This window comes from Sprattus sprattus, assembly GCF_963457725.1.
Source record: "Sprattus sprattus genome assembly, chromosome: 4".
NCBI classification, from domain to species: Eukaryota; Metazoa; Chordata; class Actinopteri; order Clupeiformes; family Clupeidae; genus Sprattus; species Sprattus sprattus.
In genome coordinates, this window is record NC_137923.1 from 345,001 (window position 1) to 365,000 (window position 20,000).

The 20,000-nt window shown below is 43.8% G+C and overlaps 1 protein-coding gene across 1 annotated transcript in view; it reads left to right on the top strand.

Annotated features, from left to right (window-relative positions):
• Positions 1 to 20,000, top strand: part of unc79 (unc-79 homolog, NALCN channel complex subunit) — a gene marked incomplete at both ends in the record, with an annotated part of 89,038 nt that overhangs the window by 33,813 nt on the left and 35,225 nt on the right. The window contains 8 exons of the mRNA XM_080837810.1: positions 12 to 215; positions 689 to 916; positions 3,159 to 3,297; positions 3,618 to 3,697; positions 4,418 to 4,566; positions 8,857 to 9,014; positions 9,422 to 9,603; positions 19,880 to 20,000. The exon at positions 19,880 to 20,000 is cut by the window's right edge and continues 81 nt beyond it. Of these exons, the coding sequence (XP_080693936.1) occupies positions 12 to 215; positions 689 to 916; positions 3,159 to 3,297; positions 3,618 to 3,697; positions 4,418 to 4,566; positions 8,857 to 9,014; positions 9,422 to 9,603; positions 19,880 to 20,000 (1,261 nt within the window). The remainder of the gene's footprint in view (positions 1 to 11; positions 216 to 688; positions 917 to 3,158; positions 3,298 to 3,617; positions 3,698 to 4,417; positions 4,567 to 8,856; positions 9,015 to 9,421; positions 9,604 to 19,879) is intronic.

Sequence of the window (20,000 nt, forward strand, 5' to 3'; positions counted from 1 at the left end):
TGTCTCTCCAGGTGAGTGTAGTCTCCGACCCGGGACGCAGGGGGCAGCAAAGTGCACTCAGTCCATTCCCGAGCCCCTTTCGGAGTCCACTGCATTGTAGCCCCTTCCGGAACCTGGGTCACGCCTCCGGCAACTGTGCTCTGGATCTAGACAGTGAGGACGATGACATGAACCTTGGCTGCTTCATCCTCATGTTCGATCTCATCCTTAAACAGGTGCCCTCTCTCTCTCCTTCAGTTCTCCTCTCACACACCCTCAAATATACACACAGTCAGAGCGACACATGAACTATGTGTAGAACAACAGATATAATAAGCACACACACACACATATATACATATGTGTTCACATGTTCATGTTCATACATGTTCACATCAAGCGCATGCAGTCTGACACCATGTCTTGTCCATGTCTTGTCCAGATCCAGTCCTTCGTGCCAATAGCCATTAGACTTTACAACCAAACCAAGTTTTATATGATATTTATATAATTTGTCTATAATTTGCTATTTTGTCTATTTATTTTATCTATTTATTTATTTTATTTCTTATTCAAATTTGTATTATTTTTTTTTTGTATGATAATGTATATAGATAATTGATTTACTATTCCCACTATCCTGCTGCTTTGGCAATTGAAATTCCCGCACGGGATTAATAAAAGTTGATCCTATCCTATCCTATCCTAGATGGAGCTCCAGGACGATGGGGTGATGGTGGGCCTGGATAGCAGTCTGGGTGAGGACGTGGTGGGCCTCATCAACAACATCTTCCAGGCACCCTGGGGAGGCTCCCACACCTGCCAGAAGGACGAGAAGGCCCTGGAGTGCAGCCTCTGCCAGTCAAGCATCCTCTGCTACCAGCTGGGCTGTGAGCTGCTCAAGAGACTCACCCCCGACGAGGAGATCAACCTGGTGGTTAGCCTCCCTGATTAATATACATAGGGTTAGCGTTAGCGTCAGGGTTAGCATCCTGTGCTACCAGCTGGGCTGTGAGGGTTAGCGTTAGGGTTAGCGTTAGCATCCTCTGCTACCAGCTGGGCTGTGAGGGTTAGCGTTAGGGTTAGCATCCTGTGCTACCAGCTGGGCTGTGAGCTGCTCAAGAGACTCACCCCCGATGAGGAGATCAACCTGGTGGTTAGCCTCCCTGATTAATATACATAGGGTTAGCGTTAGCGTTAGGGTTAGCATCCTGTGCTACCAGCTGGGCTGTGAGGGTTAGCGTTAGGGTTAGCGTTAGCATCCTCTGCTACCAGCTGGGCTGTGAGGGTTAGCGTTAGGGTTAGCATCCTGTGCTACCAGCTGGGCTGTGAGCTGCTCAAGAGACTCACCCCCAACGATGAGATCAACCTGGTGGTTAGACTCCCTGATTCATATATTATTATTAATATATACATTATACATTATAAATGTAGATATGCACTTAAACATCAAACATGGGCTGCAGACACAACACATGAGCACAATAGGCCTTCACCAGAGGAACATCAACACACAGGATACAGACACAACACATGAGCACATTCATAAGAACAACAGACACACACATTCATAAGAACAACAGACACACACAACACATGAGCACATTCATAAGAACAACAGACACAACACAGGAGCACATTCATAAGAACAACAGACACACACAACACATGAGCACATTCATAAGAACAACAGACACACACACTCATAAGAACAACAGACAGACACAACACATGAGCACATTCATAAGAACAACAGACACACATGAGCACATTCATAAGAACAACAGACACAACACATGAGCACATTCATAAGAACAACAGACACACACAGCACAGGAGGACATTCATAAGAACAACAGACACACACAACACAACACATGAGCACATTCATAAGAACAACAGACACACACATTCATAAGAACAACAGACACACACACACAGCACATGAGCACATTCATAAGAACAACAGACACAGACACAGCACATGAGCACATTCATAAGAACAACAGACACAGACACAGCACATGAGCACATTTATAAGAACAACAGACACACACACACAGCACATGAGCACATTCATAAGAACAACAGACACAGACACAGCACATGAGCACATTTATAAGAACAACAGACAGACACAGACACAGCACATGAGCACATTCATAAGAACAACAGACAGACACAGACACAGCACATGAGCACATTTATAAGAACAACAGACAGACACAGACACAGCACATGAGCACATTCATAAGAACAACAGACATACACAGACACAGCACATGAGCACATTTATAAGAACAACAGACAGACACAGACACAGCACAGGAGCACATGTATAAGAACAACAGACAGACACAGACACAGCACATGAGCACATGCATAAGAACAATAGGCCAACCTTTAGAAATGTTGGAGCAGAGTAAACACAATTAAAGTGATGATGTCATAATCCTTGTTGACACTCTATTTATACCTCCCACATACAAATGTCAGGGTAAGGTTCTCAAGTATGTTGTCTGATACAGTACACACACACACACACACACACACACACACACACACACACACACACACACACACACACACACATTCAAAGCCTGTTTCAACTGGCAAAATAGGGATTCTTTTTTAAGATAGACTTGATTGAAACTATACAAGTCGCAGTTCAGTTAAAGTTTCGACAGATGAGACCAGCTCTTCGTAGTGTGTGTTTTTACAACTCAAAAGCATTTGGTATCACAGTAATTGGTCTAGATTAAAATTTCTTGTAATCCTGGACAATTGGTTATGTCAGCATTTTATCTAACTAATTATTTTATAGTTTTATTATTAAGAGTTTAAGTTCAACATTGAACAACAAATACTTGGCATTGAGGGGACAAAACTTAATTGAAAACATTTTGTTTTGAATGTGTTTTTCAGTGACAGTCTGCTTTTTCCATTTACGTTGGTCTTTCTTTACACTGAAAATCCTTGTAACCTGTAATATCTACCAAAGGAACGTTACTAAGTTCTGACTTAGCACCCAAACTTTTGCACATTCCACGATTAACATTTACTGTTTTTGAATCCATGAGACAATAGTTGCAAATATAAATATAGGCATACATCTTACTGAAGAGATATTAAAAAAACAGATCCACTGAACTATTTTGGGTGTCTGATGTTTCTGACAGGACGTGACAAACAACCTGGAAGACAGCTTAATCTTCCCCCGCCCAGAGTGTCTCCTGAGCACGGAGAAGTGCCCAGAGGAGGGGGACAACAAAAAGAATGATAACCATGGCAACCAAGGCAATTCACCGAACGACTCTTGTATGTCTACCAGTCAATTGTTTACTTGCTATCTTCAGTTTCAGTTTCAGTTTGTTTATTTGTTGAAGAGGGACAGTGTACATTAACAAACATTAAAATGTAAATGCACCCAATTGTAGCCAAAAGGCTAGTTTCCATTGGCAGTCACCTTGCCAGAGTGTTAATGGCTTAACAACTTAAAAAAGCATTAACATATATACATACACATATACATATATATATATACAATATCTAGTGATGCATTTGGTGTAATGAGCTTGTTTTGCATATTTGAGGTTGCCTTATAAGATAGTTCATGTACCTCTTTCTCCTTTCTTCAGCTTGGAAGACCAATGCTGGCAAGGAGTTCTCCTATCTGGATCTTCCTGTGTCCCTCAAGCTCATCTACACCATATTGCAGGTTGTCACTCAACATTGGCTAATACGAATGATTTCCATTCCTACATGCATGTTTGAATGACCACTAACAGAATTCAAAACAATAACCTCATACACTGTGTCTCTACAGTGTCCCTACTATGTAAGGGATAACGGCTGACGAGCTGTACAGTTCTACAAAGATAATGGACGATGCGGGGCAAAGAACTCCACGGTGCGCAGCAGAGTGGAGTTGCTCCGCGAAGTCCATTATTTGTAGAACTGTTCAGCTCGGAGGCCGTTATCCCACTTATCTCCCGTTTACAACATCCACATTTTTTTTTATTATTATTATTATTATTTAGAATTTCCTTTATCTTTAGGAAACTTAATATGCATAATAACCTGATGAATTCTTGATTTGAAGCCTAGTGCTCGCGTTAGAGAAAGTAGTGAGTTTAAAAAAAAAAAAAAAAACGTTACGTTGGTTGTCAATGGTAACCATTCAAGAGCATTGATATGGAACGGCGATTTAACTTTTCTACTGGGACTACGTCCAAGGTGTCAGTCTATACGAACTTAATGTACACCCCATTAGCCAATCAGAAAACAGTATTTCGTTCCAGAGGGAGATAATGACTTATAACGATAATAAGCTTGCTGTGTATGAGACTATTACTACTATGAAAGAGTGGTACTGGCATCTGAAACTTAAGAAATCGGTATGTGATGAACTGTGGTGTCTCTTTTGCCAACCCTACAGGATATGGCCAAGTTTGAGGAACCGGATATCCTCTACAATATGTTAGACTGCTTGAGGATCTTGTGTCTTCATGGAGAGTGCTTGTATATGGCCAAGAAAGATCACCCACAATTTCTGTCCTATGTTCAAGAGAAAATGATGATACCCAGGTGACTGAAAAGAGAATCTGAACTTATTATTTAACAATTATGGAATGACTAAATAACTAAATCTTCAAAAACATTTTCGAACATTTTCATGCACATTCCATAGATGAAAGCTAGCTTATCCACCTACACTCTTGGTTTACTCTGAAAGCTAGCTCATCCAGAACAGAACAGTAGGCTCATCCAGTACAGTAGGCTCATCCAGAACAGTACAGTAGGCTCATCCAGAACAGTAGGCTCATCCAGAACAGAACAGTAGGCTCATCAGGAACAGAACAGTAGGCTCATCCAGTACAGTAGGCTCATCCAGAACAGTAGGCTCATCCAGAACAGAACAGTAGGCTCATCCAGAACAGAACAGTAGGCTCATCCAGAACAGTAGGCTCATCCAGAACAGAACAGTAGGCTCATCCAGAACAGTAGGCTCATCCAGAACAGAACAGTAGGCTCATCCAGAACAGAACAGTAGGCTCATCCAGAACAGTAGGCTCATCCAGAACAGAACAGTAGGCTCATCCAGAACAGTAGGCTCATCCAGAACAGAACAGTAGGCTCATCCAAAACAGAACAGTAGGCTCATCCAGTACAATAGGCTCATCCAGAACAGAACAGTAGACTCATCCAGAACAGAACAGTAGGCTTATCCAGAACAGAACAGTAGGCTCATCCAGAACAGTAGGCTCATCCAGTACAGTAGGCTCATCCAGAACAGAACAGTAGGCTCATCCAGAACAGAACAGTAGGCTCATCCAGAACAGTAGGCTCATCCAGAACAGAACAGTAGGCTCATCCAGAACAGAACAGTAGGCTCATCCAGAACAGTAGGCTCATCCAGAACAGAACAGTAGGCTCATCCAGAACAGAACAGTAGGCTCATCCAGAACAGTAGGCTCATCCAGAACAGAACAGTAGGCTCATCCAGAACAGTAGGCTCATCCAGAACAGAACAGTAGGCTCATCCAGTACAGTAGGCTCATCCAGAACAGAACAGTAGACTCATCCAGAACAGAACAGTAGGCTTATCCAGAACAGAACAGTAGGCTCATCCAGAACAGAACAGTAGGCTTATCCAGAACAGAACAGTAGGCTCATCCAGAACAGTAGGCTCATCCAGAACAGTAGGCTCATACAGAACAGAACAGTAGGCTCATCCAGAACAGAACAGTAGGCTCATCCAGAACAGTAGGCTCATCCAGAACAGAACAGTAGGCTCATCCAGAACAGAACAGTAGGCTCATCCAGAACAGTAGGCTCATCCAGAACAGAACAGTAGGCTCATCCAGAACAGAACAGTAGGCTCATCCAGAACAGTAGGCTCATCCAGAACAGAACAGTAGGCTCATCCAGAACAGTAGGCTCATCCAGAACAGAACAGTAGGCTCATCCAAAACAGAACAGTAGGCTCATCCAGTACAGTAGGCTCATCCAGAACAGAACAGTAGACTCATCCAGAACAGAACAGTAGGCTTATCCAGAACAGAACAGTAGGCTCATCCAGAACAGTAGGCTCATCCAGTACAGAACAGTAGGCTCATCCAGTACAGTAGGCTCATCCAGAACAGAACAGTAGGCTCATCCAGAACAGAACAGTAGGCTCATCCAGAACAGAACAGTAGGCTCATCCAGAACAGTAGGCTCATCCAGAACAGTAGGCTCATCCAGAACAGAAGGCTCATCCAGTACAGTAGGCTCATCCAGTACAGTAGGCTCATCCAGAACAGTAGGCTCATCCAGAACAGTAGGCTCATCCAGAACAGTAGGCTCATCCAGAACAGAACAGTAGGCTCATCCAGAACAGTAGGCTCATCCAGTACAGTAGGCTCATCCAGAACAGTAGGCTCATCCAGAACAGAACAGTAGGCTCATCCAGTACAGTACGCTCATCCAGAACAGTAGGCTCATCCAAAACAGAACAGTAGGCTCATCCAAAACAGAACAGTAGGCTCATCCAGAACAGTAGGCTCATCCAGAACAGTAGGCTCATCCAGTACAGTAGGCTCATCCAGAACAGTAGGCTCATCCAGAACAGTAGGCTCATCCAGAACAGAACAGTAGGCTCATCCAGAACAGTAGGCTCATCCAGAACAGTAGGCTCATCCAGTACAGTAGGCTCATCCAGAACAGTAGGCTCATCCAGAACAGTAGGCTCATCCAGAACAGAACAGTAGGCTCATCCAGAACAGTAGGCTCATCCAGAACAGTAGGCTCATCCAGTACAGTAGGCTCATCCAGAACAGTAGTAGGCTCATCCAGAACAGTAGGCTCATCCAGTACAGTAGGCTCATCCAGAACAGTAGTAGGCTCATCCAGAACAGTAGGCTCATCCAGAACAGTAGGCTCATCCAGTACAGTAGGCTCATCCAGAACAGAACAGTAGGCTCATCCAGTACAGTAGGCTCATCCAGAACAGTAGGCTCATCCAGTACAGTAGGCTCATCCAGAACAGTAGTAGGCTCATCCAGAACAGTAGTAGGCTCATCCAGAACAGTAGGCTCATCCAGTACAGTAGGCTCATCCAGAACAGAACAGTAGGCTCATCCAGAACAGAACAGTAGGCTCATCCAGAACAGTAGGCTCATCCAGAACAGTAGGCTCATCCAGAACAGAACAGTAGGCTCATCCAGTACAGTAGGCTCATCCAGAACAGTAGGCTCATCCAGAACAGAACAGTAGGCTCATCCAGAACAGAACAGTAGGCTCATCCAGTACAGTAGGCTCATCCAGAACAGAACAGTAGGCTCATCCAGAACAGTAGGCTCATCCAGAACAGAACAGTAGGCTCAACCAGAACAGTAGGCTCATCCAGAACAGAACAGTAGGCTCATCCAGTACAGTAGGCTCATCCAGAACAGAACAGTAGGCTCATCCAGTACAGTAGGCTCATCCAGAACAGTAGGCTCATCCAGTACAGAACAGTAGGCTCATCCAGTACAGAACAGTAGGCTCATCCAGTACAGTAGGCTCATCCAGAACAGAACAGTAGGCTCATCCAGAACAGAACAGTAGGCTCATCCAGTACAGTAGGCTCATCCAGAACAGAACAGTAGGCTCATCCAGAACAGAACAGTAGGCTCATCCAGTACAGTAGGCTCATCCAGAACAGAACAGTAGGCTCATCCAGAACAGTAGGCTCATCCAGAACAGAACAGTAGGCTCATCCAGTACAGTAGGCTTATCCAGAACAGAACAGTAGGCTCATCCAGAACAGAACAGTAGGCTCATCCAGAACAGTAGGCTCATCCAGAACAGAACAGTAGGCTCATCCAGAACAGAAGGCTCATCCAGAACAGTAGGCTCATCCAGTACAGTAGGCTCATCCAGAACAGAACAGTAGGCTCATCCAGTACAGTAGGCTCATCCAGAACAGTAGGCTCATCCAGAACAGTAGGCTCATCCAGAACAGTAGGCTCATCCAGTACAGTAGGCTCATCCAGAACAGAACAGTAGGCTCATCCAGAACAGAAGGCTCATCCAGAACAGTAGGCTCATCCAGAACAGAACAGTAGGCTCATCCAGAACAGAAGGCTCATCCAGAACAGTAGGCTCATCCAGTACAGTAGGCTCATCCAGAACAGAACAGTAGGCTCATCCAGAACAGTAGGCATGTTTACTTGCCTAGATTCAAGGCTTTTTAAGTTTTTCATTGTGCATTCCTGTCATCACATTATTTCAATGTTTAAGGTCTAACTTTGGGATATAATTCACTGGACACTCAATGACATGTAATAAAAGGAAGACGAGGTCAAGGATTTGAAGGTTTTATCTAAGCAGTGCGAATGCAGGGAGCCACCTTGAGAGTAGACAGTCAAGTAGAAACCCCCTGACAGTCAAACAGGCGGCTCTTTTATCATTACTTCTTCTGAGAACTATTATTATTGTTGTTGTATTAAATACTTACATGAAATGCATGTTCACAATGCCTTGAATCTAGCCTGTTTGCCCCGCCCCCCATGGACTGCACTCTAACACTTGATGCACCTTAATATGGAGATATGGAGATATATTGCTTTTTTTCATTATTATTATTATTATTATTTTATGTATGATATTTATGAATCTATGTATTAATTGTTATTTATAATTATTTAGCTGTGTAAGAAATCTGTTGCTGCCTTTACTGTCTCGTTGTCTTTGTGGCAATGACCCTAAATAAAGTACTTTGAACTTGAACTTTTGAACTTGCGACCTCCCCAGTGTGACCTCCCCATGTGTGTGTGTGTGTGTGTGTGTGTGTGTGTGTGTGTGTGTGTGTGTGTGTGTGTGTGTGTGTGTGTGTGTGTGTGACCTCCCCAGCCTGTGGAACATGCTGAAGTCTGAGTTCTGCCAGCTGGCGTCCCTGGCAGTGCCCCAGCTGCTTCATGCCATCACACTCTCGTACGGAGCAGACATCTTCTGGAGGCTGGTGGATGCCAACTTTAATAACAAGGACTGGAAGATCCGCTTCGAAGCAGGTGAGAGTCCTCTGATGTTGAAGAAACTAATGCCCTTAGTCTTAATCAGAATCAGACTCAGAATCAGATTTTATTGGCCAAGTTAGTTTGCGCAAACAAGGAATTTGTCTTGGTGCAATGGCTCTCAGTGTGCTTACATATAAAACTAATTTATAAGGGCTTATTAATGACTTACAAAGGGTTTATAACCTAATTAATAACCTATTTATAAACCATTTATAGACCATTTATAATGGAGCCTTATTGTAAAGTGGTACCAAACACAGCATAAGCAACTTGATACAGGGAAAACCAGGCTGTGTTATTTGTTCCCAGATCAGTTGTTTTATGTGAGTGTGAATGGTTCTGTTCTTAGTGGAGAGGGTTGCAATGTCTTATGTGAGGAGTGTGAATGGTTCTGTTCTTAGTGGAGAGGGTTGCAGTGTTGTGCCGTTTCCTGGACATGGACGCCGTAACCAAGAGTCACCTCCTGAAGTACTGCCTGGCCCACGCCTTCTGCTCCTTCCTGGCTAGCGTGGAGGACGTCAACCCTGCCGTCGCCACGAGAGCCCACCTTCTCCTGGACACCATCAAGTGCCCCGCTCTACAGGTGAGTGCCCCGCTCTGCAGGTATGAGCCCATCCTCCTCTGCACACTATCAAGTGCCCCGCTCTGCAGGTATGAGCCCATCTTCCTTTGCACACTATCAAGTGCCCCGCTCTACACACTATCAAGTGCCCCGCTCTGCACACTATCAAGTGCCCCGCTCTGCACACTATCATGTGCCCCGCTCTGCACACTATCAAGTGCCCCGCTCTGCACACTATCAAGTGCCCCGCTCTGCAGGTATGAGCCCATCTTCCTCTGCACACTATCAAGTGCCCCGCTCTGCACACTATCAAGTGCCCCGCTCTGCAGGTATGAGCCCATCTTCCTCTGCACACTATCAAGTGCCCCGCTCTACAGGTGAGTGCCCATCAAGTGCCCCGCTCTACAGGTGAGACTAGAGCCCATCTTCCTCTGGGGCCTCATTACAGAAACTTCCTAACTCTGAAATCCTGTCTTATCTTAAGATAGGAGGGTATTTAGGATTTTTGGCATTACAGAAGGAGGTTTCCTAACTTAACTTAGGAAGAAATCCTATCTTATCTTAAGATAAGAATTTATCCATTACAGAACCAACCTAACTTAGGAATTTCTTAAGTTAGGATTCCTAAGTTAGGCGGCTATAGAACCTGTCCTAAATTCAAAATAATTGTCAGTTACTGAAAAGAAAATGGCAGCAGCACTGTTGGTAGGTCTGTTTGACAATGAAGAGGAACATCAAAACAGGAATGTAATGGCAGAAAGACTGCTGAGACCACATAATGATGTCTTAAATTTTCCTGACCATATTTTAATTTCATTTTATCGCCTGCCAAGACATTTAATTTTGAATTTGGTGGAGGAATTGCGTCCAGCTCTGGAGAGGCCTACAAGGAGACATGGAGCCTTGCCAGTGGTTGTGCAGGTAACGAACGCCTTGCGTTTTTTTGCTAAGGGTGACTTCCAGACTGAGGTTGCCAGCCTATCTTCCGTTTCGCAGCCTTGTATTTCGCGCAACCTCATGGAAGTCACCAATGCCATCTGCAATCTTGCTCACCAATATATTAAGTTTCCTCGTGGAGAAGAGCTGCAGCACATTAAGGAGGAGTTTTTAAGACAGGGTGGAATGCCAGGGGTAATTGGGCTTATTGATGGGTCACTTTTCCCCATCAAAGCTCCAAGTGGCCCAACTGAGCCGGCATACGTATGCCGTAAGGGATACCATGCCATCAATGTCCAGGCCATAGGGGACCATAATATGGTTATACGGCATTTGTTGGCAAAGTGGCCTGGATCCATCCATGACTCTTTTATATTGAACACCAGGTGGGTCCTTCATAGACAGTAACATCAATAATTGTTTTACTTACTTTACTTGAAACTGTATTTAAAATATGCACTGTATGCATTCACAGTGGTATCAATGTGTACCTGAGTGAGGGCAGGGCAAGTGGATGGCTTTTGGGGGACTCTGGATACCCCTTGAAACCCTACCTGATGACACCAGTCATGAACGAAAATACAGAGGCAGAGAGGAGGTACAATGTGTCACACAAAAGGTGCCGTAGTCGTCAGGAGAGGTTGTATGGTGTATGGAAAGGAAGGTGAGACATACTGCTTTGGTGCATTCGATAGCATAGTTAAGAAGTGTGTGTTAGGAGTGTAACCTTGAAGAAGAGGGTATAGTGTAACAGTATGTACACTTAAAAAGAGAAGTGTATGTTATAATGGCAATACAAACAACCCGCTTAATTGGTTCACTGCTGGTTCATTTGTGTTGTTGTAGATGGAGATGTCATGATATGAGTGGGGGATGTCTTCAGTATTCCCCTGAAAAGGCAGTGATGTTTGTAAAGGCCACTGCTGTGTTGCACAACATATGCAGGATGGCTAATCTCCCAGACCCTGAGAACATCCCAGCCATAATTGAAGATGTGGAGGAAGGCCATGATGGCATACATGATGGTGCACAGACTGGCAGAATCGCCAGAAACAACCTAATTGCGCATTATTTTACAAGATAATTAAAGCTTTATTAAAAACAAAACATTGCAGTTTGATTTTAAATATTTAATTCAACAATAAGAATAACAATTAAAAATGTACAATGTAAATATGAATAAATAAATTGGTGTATAAATACTGTATGTAAATGTGAATAGATATGTATGTAGTGCAATCAAATTTAAATAAGTGTGCAAATTATTAAATTTTATACTTCATAGAGATCTAAGTACCTTCCAGATTTAAAATTTTCTTTCATAAATTTAAATTTGTCCTTTTCTAATTGTAGCCTCTCCTTCTTAATCTTTAATGTTTCCCGCATTATTGTCAGCTTCTCCTTCTCCAACTCCAGGATCTCCTCCTGTAGGCCTGTGCATTTCTTTTTAGCTGTAGAGAAAAATGTTAAACTGTGAAACAGTAGCCAAGACCAAGGGTGTAGTTCTGTATCAAAAAGTGGTAGGGATATTCCCCCCCTGCAACCTTGCCTTATTGTACAGATGAAGGTTCATGGTATGCCTATGGATTCACTTTTTTTAAGTAGAGTAATTCAACCGAGTAATTCAACCGAGAAGAATTGATGTGACTTCAATATGCGCACCACGATTTAAACGCAATTAAGTGCAGTTAAGTATATATCAGAAAAAGTGGTGGGGACAATTTCAAGCTTTCAGCAAAAGTGGGTGTGGACATGTCTCTACCGTCCATAACATAAACTACGCTCTTGGCCTAGATTAACAGATACATTACAAACTTCAACTGGTCATGATGGAGATAGCTTTGTAAAAATGCACATTTAGCACATTTATTTCAATATTTAAATAGCAAAAATAAACTTACCAGGCGATGGGATGACTCTTGCAGGTGGCAGAGTTCTGCTGTCACACTCTGAACTCATTAATGTTAGCATGACCTGAGTTGAGGCGGGAAGCTCGACACTTTCGTGTTCCACCTCCTCATTCAGGCCCACTTCTGTGCCGGTTGAAATGCCTATATAATACACAACACAAATGATGCAGAAATGATTTCATGTTAGGGGAGTTATCAGCGTTGGCTTTTGTTTTGCTGTTAATTGGTCACCCTAGTTATGGTTACTATGTAGCCACTCCTCAAACCGTTATCGACAGGCTTAACGTAGTTGCTACATTTTGAAGTATCTTCGTTACAGCTTAGCGCTAGCAGGTACCAGCTGACTATACACCCCCGCCCCTTAAATGCGGACACACTGACACTAGTTAATACTTATTCTGTGAATCTGTGGTTCACTCTACAGGTTTATGCCTAATTTAACTTTACTGCGAGCTTTCTTTCCTTATGTCTTAATGAAGTCAGACATTAAAATTAGCAGCGATTGCTAAGCTAGATGGCGAACTAGCGATATAAACTAGCTTAGAACTCATCTTACCTTGGGTGTAGACTTGACCCATGACGGCCAGGATCTTCTCCTCCAATGTGGTAAGGGCCTCACTTTAGGGACACCAGCCCCTGTTTTAGCCTGGTCCCTCTTCATTAAATCCCCTCTGATCTTTGCATCACTGGCGACAGCAGACCACTTTTTCTTGATGCTTTCCACCGCCCGAGTCACTCCACAAACCGCGGCGACCGCTTCGGTGACCTCTTGCCATTTGATGTCTTTTGTTTTTGATGTCAATACCGGAGTAAATTTCCCAAACAATACATCTCTTCTGTCCCCCACTGCCACAACCAACGCCTCAAGCTCATCCGAATTAAAATTAAATGCCCTTCTTTTTTTTCCCTCTGTATTCTCCATGTTGTCTTGTATGTTCTTGTATGTTGACCAAAGATAAAAGAGCGCAACAACCAACGCTTTTTAACGTTAAAAGTGATGTGTTCCATCAATGTCGTGCACATTCTAAGTGCAGAAACAGACATAACTTGACGATTGACGATCGAAAAATCTGATTGACAGAACAGTTAGGATTTCCTAAGTTAAGATAAGATAGGAGGCCAAAGATAAGATAGGAAACGACCAACAGGTTAAGGATTGCTTCTGTAATAGGAAGTTAGGATTTTTCCTATCTTTGAGTCCCTAACTTAAGTTAGGATGAGCAGTTAGGATTTTTTCTGTAATGAGGCCCCTGCACACTATCTAGTGCCCCGCTCTGCAGGTTAGAGCCCATCTTCCTCTGCACACTATCAAGTGCCCCGCTTTGCACACTATCAATTGCCCCGCTCTGCACACTATCAAGTGACCCGCTCTACAGACTATCAAGTGACCCGCTCTACAGGTGAGAGCTAGAGCCCATCCTCCTATGCACACTATCAAGTGCCCCGTTCTGCAGGTGAGAGCCCATCTTCCTCTGCACACTATCAAGTGCCCCGTTCTGCAGGTAAGAGCCCATCTCCTCCTGGACACCATCAAGTGCCCCGCTCTACACACTATCAAGTGCCCCGCTCTACAGGTAAGAGCCCATCTTCCTCTGCACACTATCAAGTGCCCCGCTCTGCAGGTGAGAGCCCATCTTCCTCTGCACACTATCAAGTGCCCCGCTTTGCACACTATCAATTGCCCCGCTCTGCACACTATCAAGTGACCCGCTCTACAGACTATCAAGTGACCCGCTCTACAGGTGAGAGCTAGAGCCCATCCTCCTCTGCACACTATCAAGTGCCCCGTTCTGCAGGTGAGAGCCCATCCTCCTCTGCACACTATCAAGTGCCCCGCTCTGCAGGTGAGAGCCCATCTTCCTCTGCACACTATCAAGTGCCCCGCTCTGCACACTATCAAGTGCCCCGTTCTGCAGGTGAGAGGCCATCTTCCTCTGCACACTATCAAGTGCCCCGCTCTGCAGGTGAGAGCCCATCTTCCTCTGCACACTATCAAGTGCCCCGCTTTGCACACTATCAATTGCCCCGCTCTGCACACTATCAAGTGACCCGCTCTACAGACTATCAAGTGACCCGCTCTACAGGTGAGAGCTAGAGCCCATCCTCCTCTGCACACTATCAAGTGCCCCGTTCTGCAGGTGAGAGCCCATCCTCCTCTGCACACTATCAAGTGCCCCGCTCTGCAGGTGAGAGCCCATCTTCCTCTGCACACTATCAAGTGCCCCGCTCTGCACACTATCAAGTGCCCCGTTCTGCAGGTGAGAGGCCATCTTCCTCTGCACACTATCAAGTGCCCCGCTCTGCAAACTATCAAGTGCCCCGCTCTGCACACTATCAAGTGCCCCGCTCTGCACACTATCAAGTGCCCCGTTCTGCAGGTGAGAGGCCATCTTCCTCTGCACACTATCAAGTGCCCCGCTCTGCAGGTATGAGCCCATCTTCCTCTGCACACTATCAAGTGCCCCGCTCTGCACACTATCAAGTGCCCATCTTCCTCTGCACACTATCAAGTGCCCCGCTCTACAGGTAAGACTAGAGCCCACCTTCTCCTGGACACCATCAAGTGCCCCGCTCTGCAGGTAAGACTAGAGCCCATCTCCCTCTGCACACCATCAAGTGCCCCGCTCTACAGGTGATCAGGAAGGATGTTTGGATGCAAAAGCAGCAACATGTCATCCTGCTATGTCCAGTTCTTGACTAAGAGTAAATGTACAGAGTATAAATCAGTAAAAATAGAAATGGTTTTTGTTTGCTTGTTTTTTTTAAATAATGTGTGTTGTTAAATGTATCCTTTAGTAACCTCCTAGAAATAATTCATTGTTTGCTTTTCGACGCCGAGAGCCTTTTCGACAGCTCTCACAATTAACTAAGACGGCACTTTGTTACTAACATTTAGTACTGACTAGTTCGGAAAATCATGTCATACTCCAAAACTCCTTCTTAAGTGTGTTTTAGTCGAGATACGAACAGGATCCCAGGTCTCTCACGAGTTCACCTATTCGTATTCTCTTTCTATCCTGAAAGAGAAGGAAAACATACCTTTTCTCACTGCTGCCAGGGTTTCTGTTTCAGAGGAGTCCCGGTCTCTTACGGGTGACTCGTTCCAAAAACAGGATGCTGGTTCCTAGCAGATGTACTAAGGTACGGCGTGCAGCAAGTGCGGGGGGAGTTACCCCCCCATTGAAGGAGTCAGAATCGGGTTTGTGGTATAAATTAGTACCTCAAAGATTTATTGTCGACTAGCTCCAGCAAAAAACAAGCTCAAAAGACTCAAAGCTCACAGCGTCTCCCCTTTTTATCCCCAGTCTACTTCCTCCCAAGTCACAGACCTTTCCTTTTTAGGTCATACATTATAGACTTTGTTAGACTGCTCAATGCCTTTTTCTCTATGTCATACTTTAACAAACACGTGTTCATTATCTTCACCAACAGCATGTGTTCGCCTCCAACTGACCTGACCACACATTTCCTGACACTCAGGGCCCCAAATGACACTTCCCTTTTTTGTCTGCCTTGCACATTTCTAAAGACACTCAAAATTATAACAGCACTTAAACACATACATTGTTCTACATAAGGTATTCACTTGAAAACCTCTTTTCAACAGTATGTAAGCATAGTTCACTATTAAAGCAGTTTTTCAGCAAGCATAGATTATATAGGTTTGTTAAACATGACTCAAGCAATTTCAGTAAGCATGCATTTGTTAAATGATAATCAGTATATGGATCAATCTTGTGGCTGGCGTGTTCACATTTCTACGATTCATTCAACATCCTCCTCTTGAACCGACCAGCCACCAGCCCCATTGGCACCCGTCCTCTCCACACGACCACCAAGGAGTTCTCCAGACCGCGATTCTTTGCCAGCACATCTTTCTCCAGAATAAAAGTCCATTTGCCTGCAGACACAGTCTCTCTTTCGGACCAGTATGACTCATCCCACCCCAATCATTATTCTTGAGGACTAAAGCGTCTTTATTTTCAGCAAGAAAACCATCTTTTAATTTCATTAGAAATAACATGCAGTCATATTTATATAGGCTACATATATATCAATTTCATTCATCAATTTCATATATCATTTTCATGTGAGATTTCAGAACTCACAGGCCACTTCGTACAGTTTCCCCGGGGCTTTCTTTGTCTTGTTTTTTATTTCTTGCCCCCACCAGTTTGCATGCAGAGCAGAGCCTAAGCCACCACATGACCTAAATCCTACTATCTTTATCAAACTGTTTATCATCGGTTCTTGGTCGGCCTCCCCAGTCCCAATCAGGTTTCAATATGCTTCAATGCTCTGAAACCAATTCAGGATGGGAGATCGGTTTTTTGCCCCAAACTCTCTTTGTATCAAGTAGGCATAGCACATGCCCCAATCTCTTCATCATTAGGTATAGTAACACTAAATGTAGTACCATAATCAGTAGCTGACGGCTCTTCTTTGGTTATATCATGCGCAACATGCAGCGGGGACTCCGGAGAGTAAAGCGACGAGGCTTTGCTTGGTTTTTTGTCCACAGCAGCTCGCCTCTCCCGCTTGTCTCTCGGATTGGCCCCTCCCGCAAAATTTGCTTCAGTTACTTGTTTTACATCTCGCTCTCAATCTCATAGCGGCCTATCAAACTGGGCAGCACCCTCTGAACGCATTAATGGCTCCGGCTGAATTATCATTGACCCCTGTGCAAATGGGGCCCTGACTCCTAGCCGGGCTTTTATGTCGAACAGGAGTTGGCGTTCCAGGTCTCATCGGCCTCGAAGAAGGTAAACTATGTTGCAAAAATTCGTTTTTACTTGAACGTTTTATTCGTTTCATTCACCAGTTCATGCTTTCATAATTTTCGAATACGATGGACAGTTGTTCGTGTTCGTAACAAATTTAGTTTCGTTTTAAACTATGTTGCATCGTTAATTTTGTTTAGACAGTTCATCCTCACTATCCTCCTCTTTCTCCTGCGCTCTTCGCTCTAGCATCCCCGGATGCATAAACTCTAGTTCCTTCGCAGCAAGGGCTTGTAGTAGGTATTGTTCCTCGACTGGCTTTTTGTACTAGGAATCTTATCTCTATATTTTCGCATAAGGCTCCCCATGGGAAAGCCGTAGCTACTTCTGGCTACTTCTGTGTAAAACTGTTTATCGTCGGTTCTCTCGGAAGCGGCTGCCGGAATGGGTTCCGGACTATTTCTAGGAGTAGGCATAGCATATGCCCCAATCTCATCATCATGAGGTATAGTAACAGTTAACTCAGTACCATAATCTTTGGCTAACTGCTCATCCCGGTTTATATCAGTCGCAACATGCAGTGGGGACTCCGGTGAGTAAAGCGAGGAGGCTCTGCTTGGATTTCCATCCACAGCAGCTTGCCTCTCCCGTGTGACTCTCGGATTGGCCCCTTCCGCAAAATTTGCTTCAATCACTTGGTTCGCAAAGAACAACAGCTTGAAAAGTGTAACAAGAACAAAAAACAAAAACTAAAAAAAGAAATACTAAAAAACAACGCAGCTAAATTAATTCATTAAACTTATTCAAATGAATTCATTAAACTTTTTTAAAATGAATACTAAAAGTATTAAACTTAAAACTCAAAACCTTAACTCAATTAATCTATCTATCCAATGCAATCTAAACAAATGCAAGGCTTGTACTTTGTTACCTAAGTTTCCTCTGGCAATCCAGAGGCTGCTTTTTCCAATTAGAACCGATTCCTCCACACTCGCTGACACACTGTGTTATTAGCTGTCACTAATAACCATCTTCCCCTCGACAAACACACAGGAGTTAGATTTGACATGATGATATGACATGATTTCCCTTTTTCTTACAACAACGCAATGCATTTTTGGAATGTGATGCATTATCCATTCTCACTGTCTTTGGGTTTTTGTTAGTGAAATTCAAAGCCCTCCTTCCTGGAGGACCTTGCCCGTGGCTGTCCTGCTGGGATACACTTTAGTATCGCCACCTGCATTAGCAGCACACACCAAAAAGCACTAACCATAGATTTTTTTTTATCCTCCAATAGGACCAGAAATCAGATGGGTTCGTGCACCTGGACTACTTATCCCGATTATTAGAAATTACCCTGGTATCTAACAATCATTAGAGTAAATAGCCCCACATCAGAAAGAAGCGCACTTTATTAATACACGAATGATCAATTCGGTATCCCTCAAAAGTGCCTTTTTTTAACCTTTAAACACGGGCTCCAGATTTACCACGTATTCAAATTATCTCTTCTCTACAGTTGTACGTCTGAATTTCCTATCTGGTGGTAAGTCAGACTCCCATCCTAGGAACGGAAATCAGCATGAGTTCGTGCTCACGGAATATTAATGTCTATCGTTAGAAATTTACCCCGGTATCTAACAGACTTTAATACGCCCCACATTGGGCGCCATGTTAAATGTATCCTTTAGTAACCTCCTAGAAATAATTAATTGTTTGCTTTTCGACGGCTCTCACAATTAACTAAGACGGCACTTTGTTACTAACATTTAGTACTGACTAGTTCGGAAAATCATGTCATACTCCAAAACTCCTTCTTAAGTGTGTTTTAGTCGAGATACGAACAGGATCCCAGGTCTCTCACGAGTTCACCTATTCGTATTCTCTTTCTATCCTGAAAGAGAAGGAAAACATACCTTTTCTCACTGCTGCCAGGGTTTCTGTTTCAGAGGAGTCCCGGTCTCTTACGGGTGACTCGTTCCAAAAACAGGATGCTGGTTCCTAGCAGATGTACTAAGGTACGGCGTGCAGCAAGTGCGGGGGGAGTTACCCCCCCATTGAAGGAGTCAGAATCGGGTTTGTGGTATAAATTAGTACCTCAAAGATTTATTGTCGACTAGCTCCAGCAAAAAACAAGCTCAAAAGACTCAAAGCTCACAGCGTCTCCCCTTTTTATCCCCAGTCTACTTCCTCCCAAGTCACAGACCTTTCCTTTTTAGGTCATACATTATAGACTTTGTTAGACTGCTCAATGCCTTTTTCTCTATGTCATACTTTAACAAACACGTGTTCATTATCTTCACCAACAGCATGTGTTCGCCTCCAACTGACCTGACCACACATTTCCTGACACTCAGGGCCCCAAATGACACTTCCCTTTTTTGTCTGCCTTGCACATTTCTAAAGACACTCAAAATTATAACAGCACTTAAACACATACATTGTTCTACATAAGGTATTCACTTGAAAACCTCTTTTCAACAGTATGTAAGCATAGTTCACTATTAAAGCAGTTTTTCAGCAAGCATAGATTATATAGGTTTGTTAAACATGACTCAAGCAATTTCAGTAAGCATGCATTTGTTAAATGATAATCAGTATATGGATCAATCTTGTGGCTGGCGTGTTCACATTTCTACGATTCATTCAACAGTGTATAGTATGAGAGTGCTGTGATTCACAAATCACAACAAACACAAAAACACTCCTCCATTCTATTTCCTTTAGGGTCTGTGTTTATGCCTGGACTTCCAGTTTGACACAGTGATCCGGGACCGCCCCATCATCCTCAGCAAGCTGCTGCTGTTGCATTCTCTGAAGAAGGATATCCCTGCACTGAGCTGGGAAT